The sequence below is a fragment of the Chanos chanos genome, chromosome 5, assembly GCF_902362185.1.
Source record: "Chanos chanos chromosome 5, fChaCha1.1, whole genome shotgun sequence".
Taxonomy (NCBI): domain Eukaryota; kingdom Metazoa; phylum Chordata; class Actinopteri; order Gonorynchiformes; family Chanidae; genus Chanos; species Chanos chanos.
Window position 1 is genome coordinate 11,054,378 of NC_044499.1, and position 19,170 is coordinate 11,073,547.

The 19,170-nt window shown below is 40.2% G+C and overlaps 4 protein-coding genes across 4 annotated transcripts; 1 reads left to right on the forward strand and 3 right to left on the reverse strand.

Moving 5' to 3' along the window:
• Window positions 1–1,559: 1,559 nt before the first annotated feature.
• On the reverse strand, window positions 1,560–3,415 carry LOC115812146 (zona pellucida sperm-binding protein 3-like). Its single transcript, XM_030774634.1, has 9 exons — window positions 3,397–3,415; window positions 3,080–3,261; window positions 2,818–2,906; window positions 2,549–2,640; window positions 2,298–2,478; window positions 2,094–2,199; window positions 1,934–2,022; window positions 1,768–1,859; window positions 1,560–1,618 (listed from the first exon to the last, which is right to left on the reverse strand). The coding sequence occupies exons 1-9, from the start codon at window positions 3,413–3,415 to the stop codon at window positions 1,560–1,562; spliced, it is 909 nt and encodes a 302-aa protein (XP_030630494.1).
• Window positions 3,416–5,293: 1,878 nt separating this feature from the next.
• zp3f.2 (zona pellucida glycoprotein 3f, tandem duplicate 2) lies at window positions 5,294–7,147 on the reverse strand. The gene is made up of 9 exons (XM_030774635.1): window positions 7,084–7,147; window positions 6,791–6,975; window positions 6,594–6,697; window positions 6,401–6,489; window positions 6,125–6,305; window positions 5,898–6,003; window positions 5,728–5,816; window positions 5,478–5,569; window positions 5,294–5,379 (listed from the first exon to the last, which is right to left on the reverse strand). Exons 1-9 carry the CDS (start codon window positions 7,145–7,147, stop codon window positions 5,294–5,296), a joined length of 996 nt encoding a protein of 331 aa, XP_030630495.1.
• A 474-nt stretch (window positions 7,148–7,621) lies between these two features.
• On the forward strand, window positions 7,622–8,782 carry nedd8l (NEDD8 ubiquitin like modifier, like). Its single transcript, XM_030774058.1, has 4 exons — window positions 7,622–7,771; window positions 7,942–7,989; window positions 8,154–8,236; window positions 8,402–8,782. The coding sequence occupies exons 1-4, from the start codon at window positions 7,754–7,756 to the stop codon at window positions 8,520–8,522; spliced, it is 270 nt and encodes an 89-aa protein (XP_030629918.1). The 5' UTR covers window positions 7,622–7,753; the 3' UTR covers window positions 8,523–8,782.
• A 1,225-nt stretch (window positions 8,783–10,007) lies between these two features.
• ap1g2 (adaptor related protein complex 1 subunit gamma 2) lies at window positions 10,008–18,057 on the reverse strand. Its single transcript, XM_030773122.1, has 22 exons — window positions 18,028–18,057; window positions 17,056–17,258; window positions 16,658–16,782; window positions 16,065–16,206; window positions 15,780–15,876; window positions 15,527–15,603; window positions 14,857–14,952; window positions 14,561–14,641; window positions 14,355–14,453; window positions 14,158–14,213; window positions 13,330–13,443; window positions 13,006–13,146; window positions 12,597–12,651; window positions 12,254–12,376; window positions 12,084–12,173; window positions 11,747–11,874; window positions 11,495–11,599; window positions 11,204–11,351; window positions 10,936–11,080; window positions 10,618–10,769; window positions 10,230–10,328; window positions 10,008–10,109 (listed from the first exon to the last, which is right to left on the reverse strand). The coding sequence occupies exons 2-22, from the start codon at window positions 17,254–17,256 to the stop codon at window positions 10,008–10,010; spliced, it is 2,376 nt and encodes a 791-aa protein (XP_030628982.1). The 5' UTR covers window positions 17,257–17,258; window positions 18,028–18,057.
• Window positions 18,058–19,170: the final 1,113 nt, after the last annotated feature.

Sequence of the window (19,170 nt, forward strand, 5' to 3'; positions counted from 1 at the left end):
GAGTTAAAGATGCTTACTTAGATGTAACTCACTTTAACCGAGAAGTGTCGTAGGGAGCTAGCTGAATTCGCTCTGACTTCGAAACTTTTGCAAAGCAAAGCAGAGGTTAGCTTACCTATTTTGTTCGTTAGAACTTAACTTCGTGTTGGACAAGCTTGTTACTGTATTAACCTGTTATGGACCTTCGTTTAATTAAATCTGAGCATCTTTCTCCTTTGAGAGTACTAGAGAAGACATGGAACGTGTGATAAAAATGTCCGCGTGCTGTTCTTACACCAGACAAAGTTGGCATGAATGTGTCACAGGAGTTAGTGCGTGGTTGTTAGTTATTTTACCGGTTCTGGCGAGGCAATTTTAATATACTGTACAGTATACTGTACAGCAATTTTAATATACAATTTTAATTTACTTTTTATGATGCCATTTTGACCTGATTGGTGTCTTTTGGCGACAGCGTTAATCATTTTATTAGTGTGGGTTCTACCAACTTATGAACAAGTTCTCAATCAAGATAAACTGCAGCATTACTATATGGTACCACTAATGAGCTCTGTAAAATGTAAAGGGTTTTGTGTGTCCTCAGAGATCTCAGACAACAACTATAACGACAAACCATAGCTTCAATGACCCGACATACATGTGGTGATCATTATTGGGTCTGCTAGAGATGAAGACAGTCATCCATATTTTTGCTAATTTTTGGATACTGACACTTCTTGATCTAAGAGATGTTCAGCCACACACCTAATGTAGAACTTTGACACCAATTATGTTCAATGCATGTCCTGTAGCAGTAGGTTCACTGTGTGTTTGAATTTGGACAGCACCAACCATAAAGGTTAATAAAGCAAATATACCATCTATCCAAGAGACTGTTTAGGAGACCAGAAGTTCTGCATATTTTGGATGTAGCTATCCTCAGTCCAACACATCTAATTCAGATCCTCAACAAAATGGTCCGGCCCTTGTTTAGCTGAGCCAGGTGTCTTCAGATATGTTAGAGCAGCAAGACATGTGTAGCGCTAGAGCCCTCCAGGGGCAGGATTGGGGAATACTGCACTACAATACCATTTACAAAAAACCCCCAAAACAAACAAACTACAAAACAGAAGAAATACAGCCCTACAGTATGCAACACTTTGAATGTTTTAAACAATTTCAAATCTTTAACAGTTTGAATTCAAACTTGCCCTTTATATTTTATAAGGACCAAAGCGAGAAGAACCCACACTGAATTTTATTCAAAGACAGATTAACAGGTATGCACATGCATAGCTAGTGCTTCCATATTAAGAATTACACATTAGGCCAGTCAAGGTATCAAATCCCCCTCCTGGAAATTTACTCCAATATAAAATTTTGTAGTAAATCTCCGTGTAGCCCAACTGGCTACAGAAGGAATTCTCTTAAAAGGCCTTGATTAGCTGGATCAGGTCATAACTAAGTTGTTACAAGAGCATCAATCCTCAGGAAGTCCCTGGATTTAGCTGTTTGAAACAAGGAGTTCTTTTTTCTGAGGGCCAAAGCTACAGAAGCATCTCACTTTGGCAGTCACACCTTTACTCTGCCACAACAGTCAGTGGGCCTAGTACAGTTCTCTGACTCAGCCCTTGGGAATCTGTAAAAACACACCAAAAAGATTCTTTTGAAATAGTGAATTAGAAGTTTCATCCAGCTATGCAAATACAAGATACTTGGCAGTCTTAATTGAGTGAACAGAATTAGAAACAATTATTGAAATAAGATGTGCAAGTTATACCTACTAACCTGAGTCAATGTCCCTTCTATTTCTGGATCGGCAGTTTGTGTCACAGCATGTGCAGAGTGCACTCTGAGAAGGATCATCAAGCAGCTCCCACCTGCAAAATAAGTGTGTTTAAGAGGGCAAGGGGTAACATGCCAACCGCAGTGTTTTATTAAAACTGATCTGTACCCTCCATTTGTTTTGTCATAATGGCAAGCTTTTTTGCTGTTGTCCAGGTCATTTGGATCCCAAGCCAAAAGTGTACAGTGGATGTATATCTGGGGAAATATAACCAAGGTTAGGAGTCATCCTACACATCACAACACATTTCATTGAAGTTGCTACTCACTTCCTCTCCAAGAACAAACTTGAAGGCTTGGAGATACAACCTGAGCTCAGAGACCCTTTTTCTTGGTAGAAACCTTGAATTTGTCTTCTTGCTATCTGTTAAACAGCTACAAAATGATCAAGTTGTCATTTAAAATGAAAATTAGTATTACTCAGCATCTTAAATATGAAATGGCCCAACCCCTTGCCATTCATATAGTCCTACCCTTTGTTGGTTATGATCGGATATAAATGGCTCTCTGGTCCAAGTTCTGGGGTGATGGAAGCCACACATTCCTCCATCAGTAGCAGCAGAGGCTGATGGCCTTGCTGTGCCACTGAGGCTTCAATGGGGATAACTGATCCCAGAGAGAATGTGGTAGATGGAGATGGGCCACTGAAGTCATCTACAACATTCAGAAGATCAGGTGAGTCTTAAGACCAGCATCATCATACGTCACCATGTACTGTACATACCCTTCATTAATCCCATGTGGAAGATCAGCTCCCCTTGACCATATGTATGAAAAAACACTGGATCAAAACGGGGTGGACCCCAGTCACTGGGCCTACACAAATTAGGCACAAAATAATTTCACCACACAGACTGATCCAAGCTAGGGTGGTGCAAAAAAGAAAGATTGCCAGGTTTTCCCTGCATAGTGTTAGCTATTGTCTTCTGAAATATTCAGTTTAACACCTTTGGTAAAACCATAAATACTTAAATGTTGGATTATTCAGCTTACTTTTCATAAGCACAGACAACTAAATGAGAGAAGACAAAGTCTCCTTCAGTAGTCAAGTTGTTCATATACACCAGCTCATCTCCAGTCACCTATGACAAATAATTTTAAATCAGATTTACTCACACGCACCATCAAGTCCATAGTGGCATTTAACACAAACAATAACTGGTCCATAATATTGTTGCCAAGCTAAAAACCACGACTCACCTCCCATAAACAACTGAAACATGACTGTCAAAACTGCTAATTGAAAAAAACTTACTAATCTCATGAAATTACAGTCATTGAACTCAGCGTGGAACAGAGCCTCGCCTCCTCCCCCAGGCTTTGCAGAAAAACTAGAGGGAGAACAATCACCCAGCCTGAGAAGTGAAGGGTCTATTAATGACTGAGTTTCAGCCCATTTCAGGGAGATGGAGTTTGTGCCGCAGTCCACGGTGACAGCTAAAGGAAAAATCAAAAGCTAATTAAAGTACTGTGATAACAAGAAAGTTACCTCATAACTGTTTAAAAAAAAAACAAAAAAACACATACCACCATGTACCACAGAAAAAACAACCAAGCTAAAAACTAGCACACCAGGCAAAAAATAAGCCATCCTGACAGAATAGTGAAATCCAACTTGACCAGATTGTTTTTATGCACCCTTGCTAACAGTCCATGAAACTTGTTAAATGACTAATAATTGGAACAGAGTGTACTAACAATTCTAATGAACTTCAGCTGTTGATCTAGCCTTAAAGGAGCAGAAGCCAACTCACCAGTTGAGAACTGGGCACTTAATTAAACCATGAATATACCAATTAGTAAATCATTCAATATATTAAAATCATAAGCAAATGTTTCCATCATAGAACAATGTTATCAATAAGTCATTTTATCTTTGCACATTTTCTGACATATCACCTTCTCCTTTATGTACTTCGGGTTTGAAAAGTGAAATGTGAAACCAGATGCCTTCTTTATTAAAAGGCTCTAATTAATCTTTCCATGGGGAATGGAACAATAATTTATGAATTTCCCTGGATATTACCTGTTTGAACATGTGTGTGCATTATACCACATCTTCTCAGTTTGTATTTATATAAACATGTACGCAAAGTCTGAATCTTCGATTGAGACTTTTAATGGCAATGTATTTGTTTGAATTTTAATCAACAGGGATGTGACACGTTTACACAGAAACCCCATAAATACGGTCATAACTCCTTCCTTAAAGGTTTATCTTCAGGTTGTTGCTTGCGTCTTTGACTCTCGCTCGTGTTCCGAGTGTAAATCCCAGTATGCGCGAGTACTGAATGGGCACAAACGTGAAACTATTTGACATGAACGTGGCGTTAAGTGCCCTATGATCCTCAGGTTAAACTGGAAGAACAAAGTTGAACGTCCCTGCAAAATGTGTTGTATCATAATATGGGCCAGACATTTTTCACGTTTGTTATTCTAAAACTATATTGACTATCTTTCTGCACAGCTATAGTTCAACTGAATGATTAAATAAACTTGAACTCCTATATTCACTGGAGTAAACAAGGCAAAACATGAGAAATGTTTCAGTGTATGCTACTATGACAACTTGTAAATTTAACTTTAAGGTGCATGGTAACCATTATCATGGACATTGTGGGCTTAACCTTTCTTAGAAATTTGGAGATATAGTCACATGTGAAGTTAACATCCACAATTCTCAATTTTACACATTGGAAGATTATGGAGACTGGGTGATCTTGGAGGACGAAGCATGCTCACTCATCGACCGATTATGATTTTGTTCCTGAGTCTATAGTGCTCAAATACACAGGTGCAAAAAAAATTAGGAAAGAAACCTCATCACTGCCTCACTGTGACAACTGCAAAAACAAATGTATGAACATTAGGCTAATGAACATAGTAGCATGAAGTGGGGAGAGGGGGATGCTTAATCAATGTTGAAAAATATGAACAAATGAAAAATGAATAAAAACACAAAGCAATAAGCCATTTGTAATGTGATGTTATTTAATAAATAAATGACCTTAACACACAGAACATCTATTTGTTTAGTAATCCACAGATGTCTAAAAGTTAAGATCCAGTGTATGACCACACCATTAGGTGTCCTACACCCTAGACTGCCTGAAAAATAGACACAGCCTTTGACAGGTATTGGAAAGACATTGTCTTTGCAGCTTTTGAATGGAGTTAATATTATAAAGCAACAGAATACACAGACACATCAAGTACAATATCCCTTCCACACCAGTCACTTCATCCCTAGAAAATGAGAGCCATTAAATCAGTTCTCCAATACTGAAGATAGTAGCCAAAGAGTCTTCAAACCATTACTGCATGCAAACATCTTGGCTGAAGGCAGAACTTGGTAATACCTGCTCCTGTCAAAATAGGATGGGTCACATACCAAAGACCTTTGAATTTATAAAGAAAATCATTTGCAATTCATAGAACAAGGTCACCAACCTTAAGTTAGTGGAGGATGCTAGCTTGCGTCATGGTCCACCTGGTCCAATGCTTCAGTTATAATTAGTGGTCCCAATACAGCATTCTGAACCAGACCCTGGGGTTCTGTGGATGCATGTGTTTATCACAACCAAGCATCAAAAATGAAGATGCCATAACACATCTTAAATGGTCTACAGAAAATGAAACTTAGCTCCACATACCAAATTCAAGTTCTCTCCTTTTTCGCTTTCTACAGGTTGAATCACAGCACCTGCAGAGACCATTCTGGAATGGGTCATCGAGATGCTCCCATCTGTGAAGTCATAGAATGTGTTTAGTGCATCATATTCTTGGAAATAACTACCCAGCAGGCAATACAGCACAACAGAATTTGGATCTGTGATAAAGGGACGTGAGCACAACAGACAAGAGGAAAACAAAACAGGTTTAAAGAAACAACAAAATCATTACCCTCCAAGTTCTTTGTTGTAATGGCAAGCCTTTTTGCTTTCATTCAGATCCTTGGGATCCCATGCCAAAAGCTTACAATGGATAAACACCTAAAATAAATGGACAGGAATGGAACAAGCGCAGCTATGCCATAATGAGATGGAAGTTTGTGACAGTAATATTCCACTCACGTCCTCTCCAACCGCAAACCTGAAGGTCTGCAGTAAAAGTAATATTGAAGAAGAGTCGGTTCTTGGATGAAACTTGGAGTGTCCAGTCACACTGTCAACAAGACATCTAGGTAGTATAAAAAGAAAGACCTTTCAGCAATAACTTGACAATCACTTCAATATTTAATAAACTCTTCCTGCAAACACACAGAACTCATCCCGTTTAAGGCAAGGAAATTCACATCTACCCCTTGTTGGTGATGACTGGGTAGGTCTGGCTCTCTGGTCCCAAATGTGGGCTTGTGGAGGCCAAACACTCCTCCAAGAGAAGGATTAGTGGTTGGTGGGCTTCCTGTTCTACTGCGAACCAGATGGGGATGAAAGAGCCAAAAGGAAAGGAGTTGGAGAGAGCAGGTCCATTTAGATCCTCTGAGTGGTCAAAAAACAAACAAACAAACAAACAAAAAGTCTTCATACCATTGCCCATTAGTCTCATTTCCTTCCTTAATCAGTAATGTGCTTACTATTAAGAAGCCCCATGACAAAGACTAGCCCCCCATGTCCTTTTATATCACCAACTGGTTTCAGATATGGAGACTCCAAGCCATCAGGTCTGCATGTGGAAAAAAAAAAAAAAAAAAAGAGACATGTTAACAGGCAAATGAAAAAGAATCCTCCATATGGCCTTACATTGAAGCAGACTAAAAGTGACACTACCTTTCATAAACACACTTAATCGGAAAGGAGAGGGCTGGTGATTTGATCTTTGCTTGAGGCCTGTGGGTTAACTGGTTCTCAAAGATCATCTTACTTCCTGTGAACTAAGGTAGAGTATGAAATAACTTCACAAACGGCATAAAAAACAGCCAGTGACCCTACTTAGATTTCCACAGAAGGTGTGAAGCATACATTACCCTTCGTTTGAAAAGGCAATCGGTTAATCGATAGTGAAATGTTGCCACCCCTCCACCGGCATCCAAACGAGAATAGCTTGATGCATGACAGTTGCCAAGGAAAAGACGGGAAGGCTCCTGAGCCAGAGCCTCGCTCAATGGCCATGTAACCTCTACTGAGTCTTTTCCACATTTTATTTTGATATCTGTGGAAAATAAAGAAATAAATCTCTTTTACGTAGTTTATCGCAAGATTGGTCTTCGGTGAAGAATATGTGTGCGGTTAACATAAACAAGATTTCAGAGAAGTTTACCGTCACTCGACAAAACTACCACCGTAACCGACAAGAGTATTACACCGTGCCACGCGCAGGCCATGTTTAAATTACTGAAATGATCTGCACCTGCACTGGTAACCCTAGACAATATTTGTACCATTCAGCGCATCGCCACTGACAACTGAAACTACCCTCACCTGATGAACGCCAATAAAAGACGCAAATTATAAGCGTGAGAGATGGGAATTGCTGTTTGCCAGTGAAACTATAATGTTTACGGTAGTTTCATAAAGTTAATCACAATTTGAGTAGTGAAATAAACATATTTCCACTGTTCTCAACCCAGTGTAATATAATAGTACTACGGTGACAAAACTGATGCAATCAATCTTTATGCTGCAATCGATCTTTAAAAATGAAACATTTAAGACAAACGCTTGTTCCACGGTTGTGAAAGAATGGGATGAAAAGCAATTGTCCCCCTGATGGAACATTCAAAATTACATGGAATGGTTAGCGAACAGCACGGAAATGTCAGGGAGTAACACAGGAAGTTCAAAGAATCTTGTACAGGAAGCTACAAGGAGGAGCAGAGGCAATTTATTTAACTAAATCTTTTTGTATTGTCTCAAGGGTGTATGAATATTATTTGACGAGTTATCACACGTATTTATTCAGTTTTGCATGTTGATGCGCAGCTCTCAAAATGTTGATTAAAGTTAAGGTAAGCTTACATCTTCTCAATTTACCAATCTGCGCAAATGAGTTTAAAGTAAAGAGATAAAGCTAACGTTAGCATTACGTGCAAACGCACTCATTACAAAGCCAAAAGAACCATTTAATTGTTCCTTTTGGCCGTAGTATATTCTTATATTCTGTCCTTTTTTTTCACAGACACTTACTGGAAAAGAAATAGAGATCGATATTGAACCCACAGACAAGGTTTGTGAACAATTTGTGTTTGTATTTCGATCACACCTCTTTGCCACGTTTTTGTGGGAGACTGAATGTCGAGAAATTATCGAATGATTATTGAGGAACCAAATTCGGCAGTTAGAAAACATTCCTAAGATTTGTGATCTTTACCTTCACTTATGGCATGTCAGGTGGAGAGGATCAAAGAAAGGGTGGAGGAAAAGGAAGGGATTCCGCCTCAGCAACAAAGACTCATCTACAGTGGAAAACAAATGTAAGCTACAACAGAATGAAGTCCCCAACTCTGCCTCTATTTTAAATCAGCTGACATTCTAAGTATCTCTCTTGTATGTTTTCTCCTGCAATCAATTTCCTTGTTTGTCATAGTTGGTCTAATTTTTCTTGTTCACTTCTTGCTCACATTCTGTGTCCTTTACAGGAATGATGAGAAAACAGCTGCTGACTACAAGATCCAGGGAGGGTCTGTACTGCATTTAGTCTTAGCACTCAGAGGAGGGGAGGTCAGTCATCACCCTAGCGTTCATCCCCTGCTTATATAATCTTGCCAGCCATGGGATTGTCACTCACCCGTCACATTGCCACGCAGAGCGTGTTGTTGCCAAATGGCTTTGGTGCTGAAAGCAACACCTCATGAAACAAATGGACTTTCTGCTTTAAAAATCTCCTTGTGTAGATTATGTTATGGTCACAATGAGAAGTTTTGTTTGATTTGAGGTAATGTACAGTGTTTTGGTTGTGTACAGTGTTTAGAGCACTGGTTATTTTGCCTGTGAATAAACATTGATTGTCTGAAGGACAACATGGATGATGGTATGAATTCAGCAGTCACTGACAAGAGATTATTTGCTTTGGTTGCACAAAAAAAATGCCTGTTTTCAGGTTCACAGCAGAGATTTCAAAGCCTGTTTTCTCAAAGTTTATTTTAAAAATAAGATGGGACAATACAATTGTAGTCAGTTCATCCAATAAATCGCCTGTCCCTATGCTCCTCCTTGTACCCACCCCTCTCATTATGTTTGTTTATTTATTTATTTATTTTTTTGTGGATAGAGGGAAGTGTGGTCTTTTTGTGGTAGGCCCACACAACCTGTACAACCAGTCATCTGATATTCATTAGAGTGTCTGAAAGAAAATTAAATTCCTGTGTCTTCTTACATAAAGAGAACAAAAGAATAATGTTAGCAGGTTCTCAAGAGGCCTCAATACAGCCTCAAGTCATAAATATAGATTTTCACACTCACACAGAAACACACATTTAAAAATCAAAATTGTAAATCCAACACACTTTCAGGAACATCATGAGACTCTGATTAACCATAAAAAAATAAATGAAGGACAGAAATAATAGACAAGGTGAACAATGGGAAAGTGTGTGCAGTGTAAGGCTTATGGCAGGGGCTGATCATGAAGCTTACTGACAAATGGTAGCTGTTGTACTTCGGATATAATGGATATCACACATTATTGATTGCAAAGGTCCTTTAGTAATGTCAGGATGGTTTTCCTCCAAAAACATCTGCACAGGTTAACAATCTATACATTCTCTCCCAGAATGCCCAGTCACATGGTAAACAATAAACTAACAAGAAAACCTAACTGCATATATCTTGAAAAAATTTCCAGAGAATCTTTAACTGCCTTGCTCTGAATGCACATTGGTACAAACTGATCTTAATGTTAAGTGGGATGGAATATATAATGGAAAGCAGTCCATGTGAGGAGAATAGAGTGAATGACCTTGCTTACTCAAGAGGTATTACGGCAGAGCATATTGCAAAACAAATACTGAGGGTGCAGCTGAATTTCTTTGACCAATCAATTAAACTGCAGGGAGGGTTAACTGCACAGAACAGTTTATGAAGGCTTGTTGTCAACCAGAAATAGAGTGTTTATAATATAGAGTGTGGACAACTGCCAGATAATGTGAGTATACATCTGGCTTGGGCTGATCTGTTAGAGAGCCAACTGAGAATTGGATCAGACTGATTTCTGTCTGTAAGCGATGAATGATTGACAGTTTCTTGTTAGTTTTCAACAGGGCTTGGAAAGGAGTCAACCTGTACAGTGTCCTGACACATTGTTCCCTGACTGGAGTAGCACACTCGAACCCGCATCTTCAGGGTTGCCTTTGAGGAGACAGATTAGTGATATGTTAAAAAAGGCAATGCATAACACAGCTGTCTGCAAAAAAAAATAAATAAATAAAAAATCATCGCACGGTCAGTGAGTGACCAGGTAAAGCCCACCTTGCTGGGGTTGTGGAGTAGAACAGTCTGGGTCACATGACCCATGCCTTGGGCTGGAATGACATCCCCACTAGGAGCCTTCATTTGTAACTGTATGCTCTGAGGAAGAGGACAACAATTAATACATTTTACAAACTGAGGAAGATAGAAGTGGCGCTGATTGAAACCCAATCTTTTCAGTCTTACTAAAGCACAGAAGCACTGACTCACAATGGAACGGATGATCAGGTCAGACTGAGTGATATTTATAATATGAGAACAACATCTGAACATCGATCTATACCAGAGAAGTGAGCTCATGAAAACAGTGCCACATAAATCAATGAAAATGAATAAAACGGAATAAATGTAGCACACATGGAGAGTACAGCAGAAAAGTCAGTCAGACCTTGGGGACAGCTGCTTGCAGAGTAAAATTTGTGACATCATTCTCAGTCGAGTTGGAAGCGATGAGGGTGATGGTGACAGCTGTGTCTGTATGTTTGTCACACTGTAGTTTCACCATCACACCATTCTTCTCATACACTGTCACCGTAGGTACTGTTAAACATACATAAACATGCATTTCATACACACAAGGCAAAATATATAGTTTCTATCTCCTTTCTAGGGCAATTTGTTGGATATTTTGGATAAAATAAACGCGGGCACAGAAGCTGTTTTTCTCCCTATTATTTCTCAGCTCTACTCTTTCACCCTCTCTCACCTGGAGTAGGCTCCAGTCCTCCCAGTAGATCCAACAGGTCTCCCCCAACTGTACTATTTGTGGATGTGGCAGCTGTAGTGGGTGGAGCCAAGCTCGGTTCAGATGGCTTGTCGGTTCCACCCAGCAAATCTAAAAGGTCACACACCTGAAAAAGGGAAATGAAGGCAAATAAAAGAATTTACGCTACATGCAAATTATAAAATTCAGCCAGAACAGACATGTTCCGGTAATACTGAAACATAACAGGGCATTACATGTTTACGTTTACCTGGCTGGCGGGTTGTTGAGTCAACCCTGTCACAGGTGGCTTGGGTTTCAATTGTTCTGGCTCTTTCACAGTACCTCCAGGAATTTCTCCGTTGGTATGGCCTGGAGAACTCTTGTCAATAACTGGCATCCTCTCTAGCACTGCTGCCCTGTGAGCACAATTTCACTGTCACAACACTGAGAGCACACACTAACAGCCATCCTCAAAATATCAGTGGTGAAAGATTCACACAGTTGTACACTACGATGTTTAAAATGTAAAATGTAAACAGGAATTTCTCATGTTTGGTACCTCATATGGTCATATTTCTTAAAGAGTGCGTTGTATTCTACTGCCCTCTGCTGGAGCTCCAAATCAATGCAGCTGCCATAAATACTGACAATGCTTCTAATGCGACTGTACAGACAATAACAGAGAGAGAGAGAGAGAAAAAGACAGTCTTTAAATAAATATGAATGGAGATACAGAAAGAAATACTAAAATATTACTTGTGACTTGCACTGCAGTGTGGTGGTGATGAAGCTGTATTGTTACCACACATACTCTATATTGTCTCTTATGCGTGTGCTCAGTTTCATTGTCGCTGTGAGAGCAAAGGCTCTGGTTGATGGGGATGACATGTGGGACTGAAGGACAGTTTCTAAGGCATCCAGGACATCATCCTCCGTCACCTGGCCACACGACAGAAACATAGACATGTTTACCGCTACATTTTTACAATTTAGTTTCCATCTCCCTCCGATAAAACGCCTTACACATTTCTAAAACAAATAACATTAAGGGGTTTGGCTATAAGCTGTAAGCATCACTGTCATCTATGTCTAACTGTCAGTCTGTTCTTCCCTTTCTCATGAATTCTGTCCCCCCAAACCCTCTGTACCTCTGCAGGCTCTGTTTCCTCACAGTCTCCTTTCAGGAGCAGGTCTCCATACTCTCCAATGCACCAGCAAGCCACCTGAACAAGTGATTGCTGTAAAGGCACAAAAAAAAAAAGTTCAGTGTAAACACAGAGATGCGTAAACTGTGTCATAGACACTCTCAGAAACATACCTGTGAGATGTCAGTCACCAGTGCTCTGTAAAGTTTGTGAACTGTGTAGGAGTGCAGGTCTGAGGCAGTTGTGATGAGCTGTATCAAATTGGGCACAGTCTCGTCTCTTACGTCGCCCCCTGCCTGCGAAAGTGTGTATAACGTTGAAAAAAAAAATAATGTAACGTAATGTAAGCATGAGTCGCATTTGACAAAAAACACATTTAGATGGGTTCTGGATTAACATGATCATTTACCTGCAATGGTAGTGATTTAAAGTGTCAAAAATCATCCAAACTGGTCATGGTCATGGTAATTTTCTGACCAGTTTAGTGTGGTATAGTGGGGGGAGGGGGGTATTTACCGTGGTGAGGACATGCAGGATGGTGTCTATGTGCCAGCGCTGAGAGGGGGCATACCTGACAGAGACACAGAGAGACACAGACACAGAGTGCTGTTCAGCACCAGAGCCCTGTCGCACTGACACAAACGCATAGGGAATAATGCAGAGAAACACACAAACAAACAAACAAGCAAACAAGCAAACAGACTTTTTTTGGGACGCAAGATGACCAAAGGTACAAAGCTGAGTGATAAGACTCAGTTTTTAAAAGACTTTTGAGAGATACAGAGACAGATGTTTTCACAGTGGAATATGTGAAGACTGACGCCCAGAGAAAAAGACAGATGTGTGTGGACATTTGGAGACCAAAAAAAAAAAAGAAAAAAAAAGAAAAAAAAAAGTGAACAGAGAGTGATAAACCAGACGGAACCTCTCGGCGGCGTTGAAGATGCCAGAGGCAGCGTGGGCCCTGAGCTCTGGGGGACAGCTGGAGAGGAAGGTGAGGAGCTCCTTCATCATAGAGCGAATGTTTGCAGCCGACACTAGAGCCAGGGACAGCTCCAACGCACGACTGCAGGAAAGTTCATTGACGTAACGTCAGATTAAGTTACATCAAAGCTTGAATATATTCACACCATCAACGTATTTCTTTATTTAGCTTTTATATTTTAAACACACGGCACACTGTACACAGTTCTAAAAAATAATTCCGATAAAACCCCTGAATAACCAGTCTCCATGGCACCCTCAGTACCGTTTGACTGAGGCGTCTGGGTCCTTAAGGCAGTCCACAATAGTCCCCCTGTGTCGCTGCACAGCATTGTGGTCCGTTTGCACAATCTTCTGTAGAGATGTCATGGAGATATAGCTGAGGCAGACACACAGAGAGACGGTTTGAGTGAAAATGAGAATGGATGAAGAATAACAAACAATCTTTTTTTTCCAGGAGGATTTTCTGTATAGATCACAACTGATGTGTAAATGGCATGAATACAACAAAACTATCATTAAACATTTGTCACGACCAATATTACGACCGGCCATTTAGGCTTAATGTTTGGTGGTTAATAATTTCATATTTAATTTCGTAATAATTTATCTGCTGCAGTGGGTGATTTCTTTTCCCCGCTCCATTGAAAATGTTAATTCCCTGCCCACTGATACAGCCGTAGAAAATGAAGCTTTGTAAATGTCACTGAATAAAATGACTTATGTAAGCCATTAATTTAACTCCGCAAGCATCCAGAACATGTCGATCAGTCTGTAATAGTATCCCTGTCACTGCAAGGGAAACTGCTGCTGAAACCAGACAAACCTGATAGACTTGACTGGCCCTGAGGGGACGCCTGTGATTGGCCAAATCAGAGAGACGCCAGATAAAGTCAAACCATTGAGGGAAAGCAGGAAGAACACCTAACTATATCAACAATAGAATGAAAGAAATCCTGTGCTTCTGCACCCCGTCAGAACAGCATGGCTTTGATTAAACCCAATAATATTTACCAGTTTATAAGCAGATTTCCCTTGACATGGCTGGTTTGTTCTAGAAATAATAAGAAAAGGAACTGTTTGGAGCACTCACCGGATGTTTCTGTCATTGTTTAAAAGAAACCTCCCCAAAATGTTAACAGCCAAGACCTGGAGCAACAAAGACATTGGGATATAAACAAAACTTAACATTCCCCCAAAACCAAACATCAACATCTTTGTTAGAATACTTCAGACATATTCATAACGGTGTAAAAATCAATTATTACACTTGAGGCTAGTAAGACTCACTCTGAGACCACTTTCTGATTTAATGTCCATGATGGTGAGGACTGTTTCATAGAGCACAGCACTGCCTGCAGTCTTACTGCTGTCTGTGTTAGTGGCCACCTATGCATAAAGGATAAGCAGATTAACAATGTGTAAATAAGTTACTTGCAAAATAATTATACTTTCAGAATGGATGTATGAATGTCTTTATCTGCGTCCTTGCATACCTGAGCCAGAAGGTCGTTCATGGCATCGCTGGCTGTGTCACTATTACGACCCAAAATTCTTAGTAACCTTAGAATGCGCACCTGAGAACAATAAAAGAAGGTATAAGAGAGAGAGACAGAAACAGACAGCAGCACAGTAAGATAAATGGTTAAAGGGAGCGAACCACAGACAGACCAACAATGGTAAAAGAGGGACTCAGAGATAGAAGGTGAGAAAGAGAGAGAGAGCAGCAATATAACCCGTTTGACAGAGTTGAATTAAGGGTGAAATATCCGCCAGTCTGATCCAAGCTGACCTGAAGGAAAGGATCGCTGATTCCCGCCACGTTGTGTTCTGGAGAATAACCTGATGTCACCAGGCCTTTCATTATCTGCACCAGCTCCGGCACAGCCTGAGAGACACAAGGCCAAGACAGTGAGATAGATGAGACTGCTCCAATAAAACACACACACACACACACACACACACACAGACAGATACAAACACTTAAATACACACACACATACTGAGTGTGTTTATACATTAATCTACATGACAAGCCTGATGCCAAAGATAGTGTGCGTTAGGAACACACACACAGAGACAGAGAGAGAGAGAGAGAGAGAGAGAGAGAGAAAGAGAAAGAGACAGACAGACAGACAGACAGCAATGGGGAAAGAGAGAGAGACAGACAGAGAGAGAGACAGACAGAGAGAGAGACGGAGAGCATATAGAGAATTATGAAATTATGCAGATGAAAAAGGGACTGAATATAAATTCCAAATATCACAGGGTAGATGTAGCGCACAGAGCAAAGACTGATGTGGGGATGACTGGAAAGACAAAGACTGGAATGCTTATTGTATATCACACTTACATAAAAAACACTGACACAGAAAACAAGAAAACAAGAAAAAAAACAAGAAAACTCAGAAAACAATTGTATAAACTTTTACAAGGCTAACTCAGAGACATGTGATCGTTACCTTTCGGAACGCGTCCAAGGTTTCTGGATTTCGCTCACACAGTTCAGTGATCAGGACCACAGCACCATGCAGTACACCTGTAGAAAGAGCCAAAATACAGCAATTAAGAAAGTAACACGTATTAAATAAACACCACCAAAATAAGCGTCAAAAAGAAAAAAAAAACAGACACACTTTAAGAAAGAAATAAACAACAAACAGATAAAAATGGTCAGAGCTGTAAACATGTAAATCGACAAATAGAAAGACTAACCATGGTTCTTCTCGGAGAGCAGTGCTCGAACAGAAGGAGTGAACATTTCGCCGAGCTCTGGGACTTTTCTCACAATGTGGACTGCACATAAGGCTGCCTGTCAATGTGCAAAGACACATATAAAAGCAACTGCAATGACTACGAGAACCATTATGGTCTGTCACAATATGAAATGTGCCGTAGCTAACTACCATACAGAACAGTTTGTCATCCAGAGGGTTAATGAAAGCAATGAGGTATTTGGCTGTATGCAAGCAGTTAAACGTGGAGGATTTAAGAACACACCTTCTTCTTGATGTAAGAGTTAGAACTTTTGAGGAGTCGCTCAATTTCTGGTGCCAGGTCTCGACACATCTCAGAAGAGCCCATGCAAGCCAGTGTACACAGCGCCAAAGACTGAACATACTGACTGCTATGGGATAAGTCACTGAGATTCAAAGGGAAAAAAAAGGGAACAAATTAAAGCCATTGGCCAAACAAGAGTAATATACGTGAATGTTAATAACAGATTATGGACTTGAGTTTAAAGGACAGTTTGTTATTCCAAGTGACATTTTACTGATTCCAAGAGCAGCAAGGTCCAAATAAACAATCAGAATTTCTTAAGATAACAGGAGTTCTGTTTCGAACCAGATTAACACCGGTTCACAACTGTTTCAATTTTCCCAGTCTCTGAGCATTCAGTTCAAATGAAAATTGCCATGTGTCTACGGTGTACTTTCTAACAGGACATAAGAAAGCACTTTCTTGCAAAATGAAAAGGAAAAAAGTGTAAATATTAGAAATATTAGTGTGAGATTCCTTGAACCTTGCTTTGTTTAGCAAATATCATTATCTACATCTGTTTGTGCTTATTATTATTATAAGTCGAAGCTCACTTCTTGATGGAGTTGGTGATGAGCAAGCTAGCATCCTGCTTCTCATCCAGGAGCATCATAGCACCAAGGTAACCAACACGCTTGTCGCTGTACCTCGGACTAGCTATCAGACGCACACACTCCATCTGAGAGACATGAACACAGGATGGTATGATAGAGTAAGACGTAAACAGAGAGGGACAGGACAGTAATGCCATTGTCAAGTCAAAAAAGGGGTTTAGATTGTGAAACTGAGAGGTACAGGAGAACAATGCAATCTCACAGATACTGGCATGTCAGCAAAAAAACGAGAATATGCCAAAAGCCAAAAGCAAACGAGTTCTCTAAAAGAAGCCTGTCACATCCCAGTTCAGTGAGAGCTGTTCTGCTGACAGTGTTGCTGAAACTGTGTGCATTACCTGACCAAAGTGTGCAGGGTAGCCCAGCATGTGAACATAGAGCAGTTTGGCTAGGTTGTGAGACCGACCCCCATTGTCAGCCTGGCGGAACTGTGCCCGGATGGCAGCACACTCTCTTTGAATAACACCTCGTTCCTCGCCCTGTGTTCGAGCGCTTCGGATAATCCGAATCATTTCCTGAAGACGCACTGAAGGAGTCATGTCTGGTGTGTGTGTGTGAGAGAGAGAGAGAAAGAGAGAGAGTGAGGGAGAGAGAGAGAGGGAGAGAGAGAGAGAAAGAATTGTTAAGAATGGAGAGGAGCTCGGTTATCGCGCTAGGTCAAGAAAGGCACTTCCGTAGTACAAGTGAGGTTAATGATACACCTGGGCACGCTGTAACTTCCTCTGCCATGAGGCTTCCATTCATTTTCCCATCAAAGACTAACGATAAGCTCCTACTCAATATATTTCTGTAGTTGTATTAATGAAGCAATTTATAAAACGGTGTGCATTTCCATGTTTCAGTGGGCAAAACCTCATGTCAAGAAAGCACTTTTAGATGCACTATATGGGTAACGTTAACAAATTAATGATAATGACAGTTCAAAAAAACATGTCCGACTATTCTGGGTTCTTCCTGGTCATTCTTTGACCACAAAAACAAACTGATAAACAAGTAACTAAACATTTGGAATAGAATGAAAAAGAAAAACCCTGCATTCAATGGCGCTGCTCAGTTTACACCCCGAAAACCACGATGACAAGCGAGCTGTGACGAAATGACTTCTCGTATTTTTCATCTTAGCTCTTGGACATTGTAGCAGTCTGACAGGAAGCCCAACAGTGTGGTTCCGTCCACAGACAAACACTGCAGATTACAGCCGCTTTCTAGTTCATTTAAAGTGGAGAAACAGATCGTCCTACGAATCCTTTCACCCGTGCATTTTGCTGGTGACGTTGCCATACGGGGGTATCACTCGAGGATCGTCTTACCTTGGTTGAGGTAAATTCCAAGTAATGATGCTCAAATAAAGTGCGGTTCCCGCGATCCTGTCTGATATATCTGTTTACTTAATTTAAGTGTTATAGACAATCTGAAGGAAAGGGCGGTAGCGTTAGGCTATCTGCTAGGGTGTTCCATTGCACATCTAGCTTGGATACTGTATGGTGTAATGTACTCAAAACCACAACAGCGCCACTACCGCCCTCTGTGTGTCGTTGAGCAATTGAAACAGTTTATTCTTGGCTTAGGTCTTGGACCTTTTCCTGCGTGACCATTATCACTTATCCCGTACCTCTGAACTACTGCAATATGGTAGTGTATCAGTTGCAGAAGCAAAATAAGTGCCACCTCGAATGCTTATCGAAGTGAACATAATCAATCCCCTGTTCAGCCCCTTGAATGAAACCTGACTCACTGAGCACAGTTCTTCGCTAGAGATGAGAGTGACTCAGTACGAAAAGGTTATGTTCCAACGCTTCATCCATACGCAACATATTAACAGAATTTCAACACACCTATGTAATTATGTAGTCAGGTGGCTGAGCCGTTAAATCACACTATTAAGATGAAGTAATAGACTAAGAGTTTATGTCCTCAGTCATCTACAGCTAATAACGGAATTCCATTTCACTTTTTCAGTTCTGTTTGCTCATTTGATGAACTCACTCCATTCTCGAAAGCGACAAAGCAGTTGGCGAAACTGCTCAGACCGTGAACCTTGGTAATGCATTTTTTTTATTTGTCGAAAGTCTGTTTATTCCTCTTTAGGTATAGGAACGTAGCCTATTTCTGAGGCTCTTCCCAAGGAGAAGCAGTGAATTTCACATAAAAGACTTTCTTTAAAGTCAAAGTATAAACATTTATAAACAGATTTGCGAGTGTATTTACAATACAAAAAACCCCGACATTTAAAAGTTAACAAATTATTAAAGCATTTATACACTTTTTAAATAAACCAATTTCCACTGCGCGAGTTTCTTTAGATTTTCTTGACACTCAAAATTCGCAATACTTTAAGGACAAATGTTAATGGCCAGTAGGAAAAAGGGAAGAATAACGGGATACAATATGAAAAAAGCAATAATTTTTTAATTTTAGAGGCAGTCATTTACCCGTGTTAAAAGTTTTACTCA

Bases quoted from the DNA above. Each gene is read 5' to 3' on its own strand.
- LOC115812146 (XM_030774634.1), bottom strand. The intron at 2,907-3,079 runs GTAAGTTTTTTT...TATTTGTCATAG, and splicing joins ACTGTAATTTCATGAGATTA to GTGACTGGAGATGAGCTGGT. The intron at 1,619-1,767 runs GTTAGTAGGTAT...GTGTTTTTACAG, and splicing joins TAGAAGGGACATTGACTCAG to ATTCCCAAGGGCTGAGTCAG.
- zp3f.2 (XM_030774635.1), bottom strand. From the start codon at position 7,147: ATGGCCTGCGCGTGGCACGGTGTAATACTCTTGTCGGTTACGGTGGTA. The intron at 6,976-7,083 runs GTAAACTTCTCT...TATTTTCCACAG, and splicing joins GGTAGTTTTGTCGAGTGACG to ATATCAAAATAAAATGTGGA. The intron at 6,004-6,124 runs GTAGATGTGAAT...TATACTACCTAG, and splicing joins CCAGTCATCACCAACAAGGG to ATGTCTTGTTGACAGTGTGA.
- nedd8l (XM_030774058.1), top strand. The intron at 7,990-8,153 runs GTTTGTGAACAA...ATGGCATGTCAG, and splicing joins ATATTGAACCCACAGACAAG to GTGGAGAGGATCAAAGAAAG. The intron at 8,237-8,401 runs GTAAGCTACAAC...TGTCCTTTACAG, and splicing joins ATCTACAGTGGAAAACAAAT to GAATGATGAGAAAACAGCTG.
- ap1g2 (XM_030773122.1), bottom strand. From the start codon at position 17,256: ATGACTCCTTCAGTGCGTCTTCAGGAAATGATTCGGATTATCCGAAGC. The intron at 11,875-12,083 runs GTACAGAGGGTT...TCGTGTGGCCAG, and splicing joins AGGAAACAGAGCCTGCAGAG to GTGACGGAGGATGATGTCCT. The intron at 10,110-10,229 runs GTGGGCTTTACC...GTCTCCTCAAAG, and splicing joins TACTCCACAACCCCAGCAAG to GCAACCCTGAAGATGCGGGT.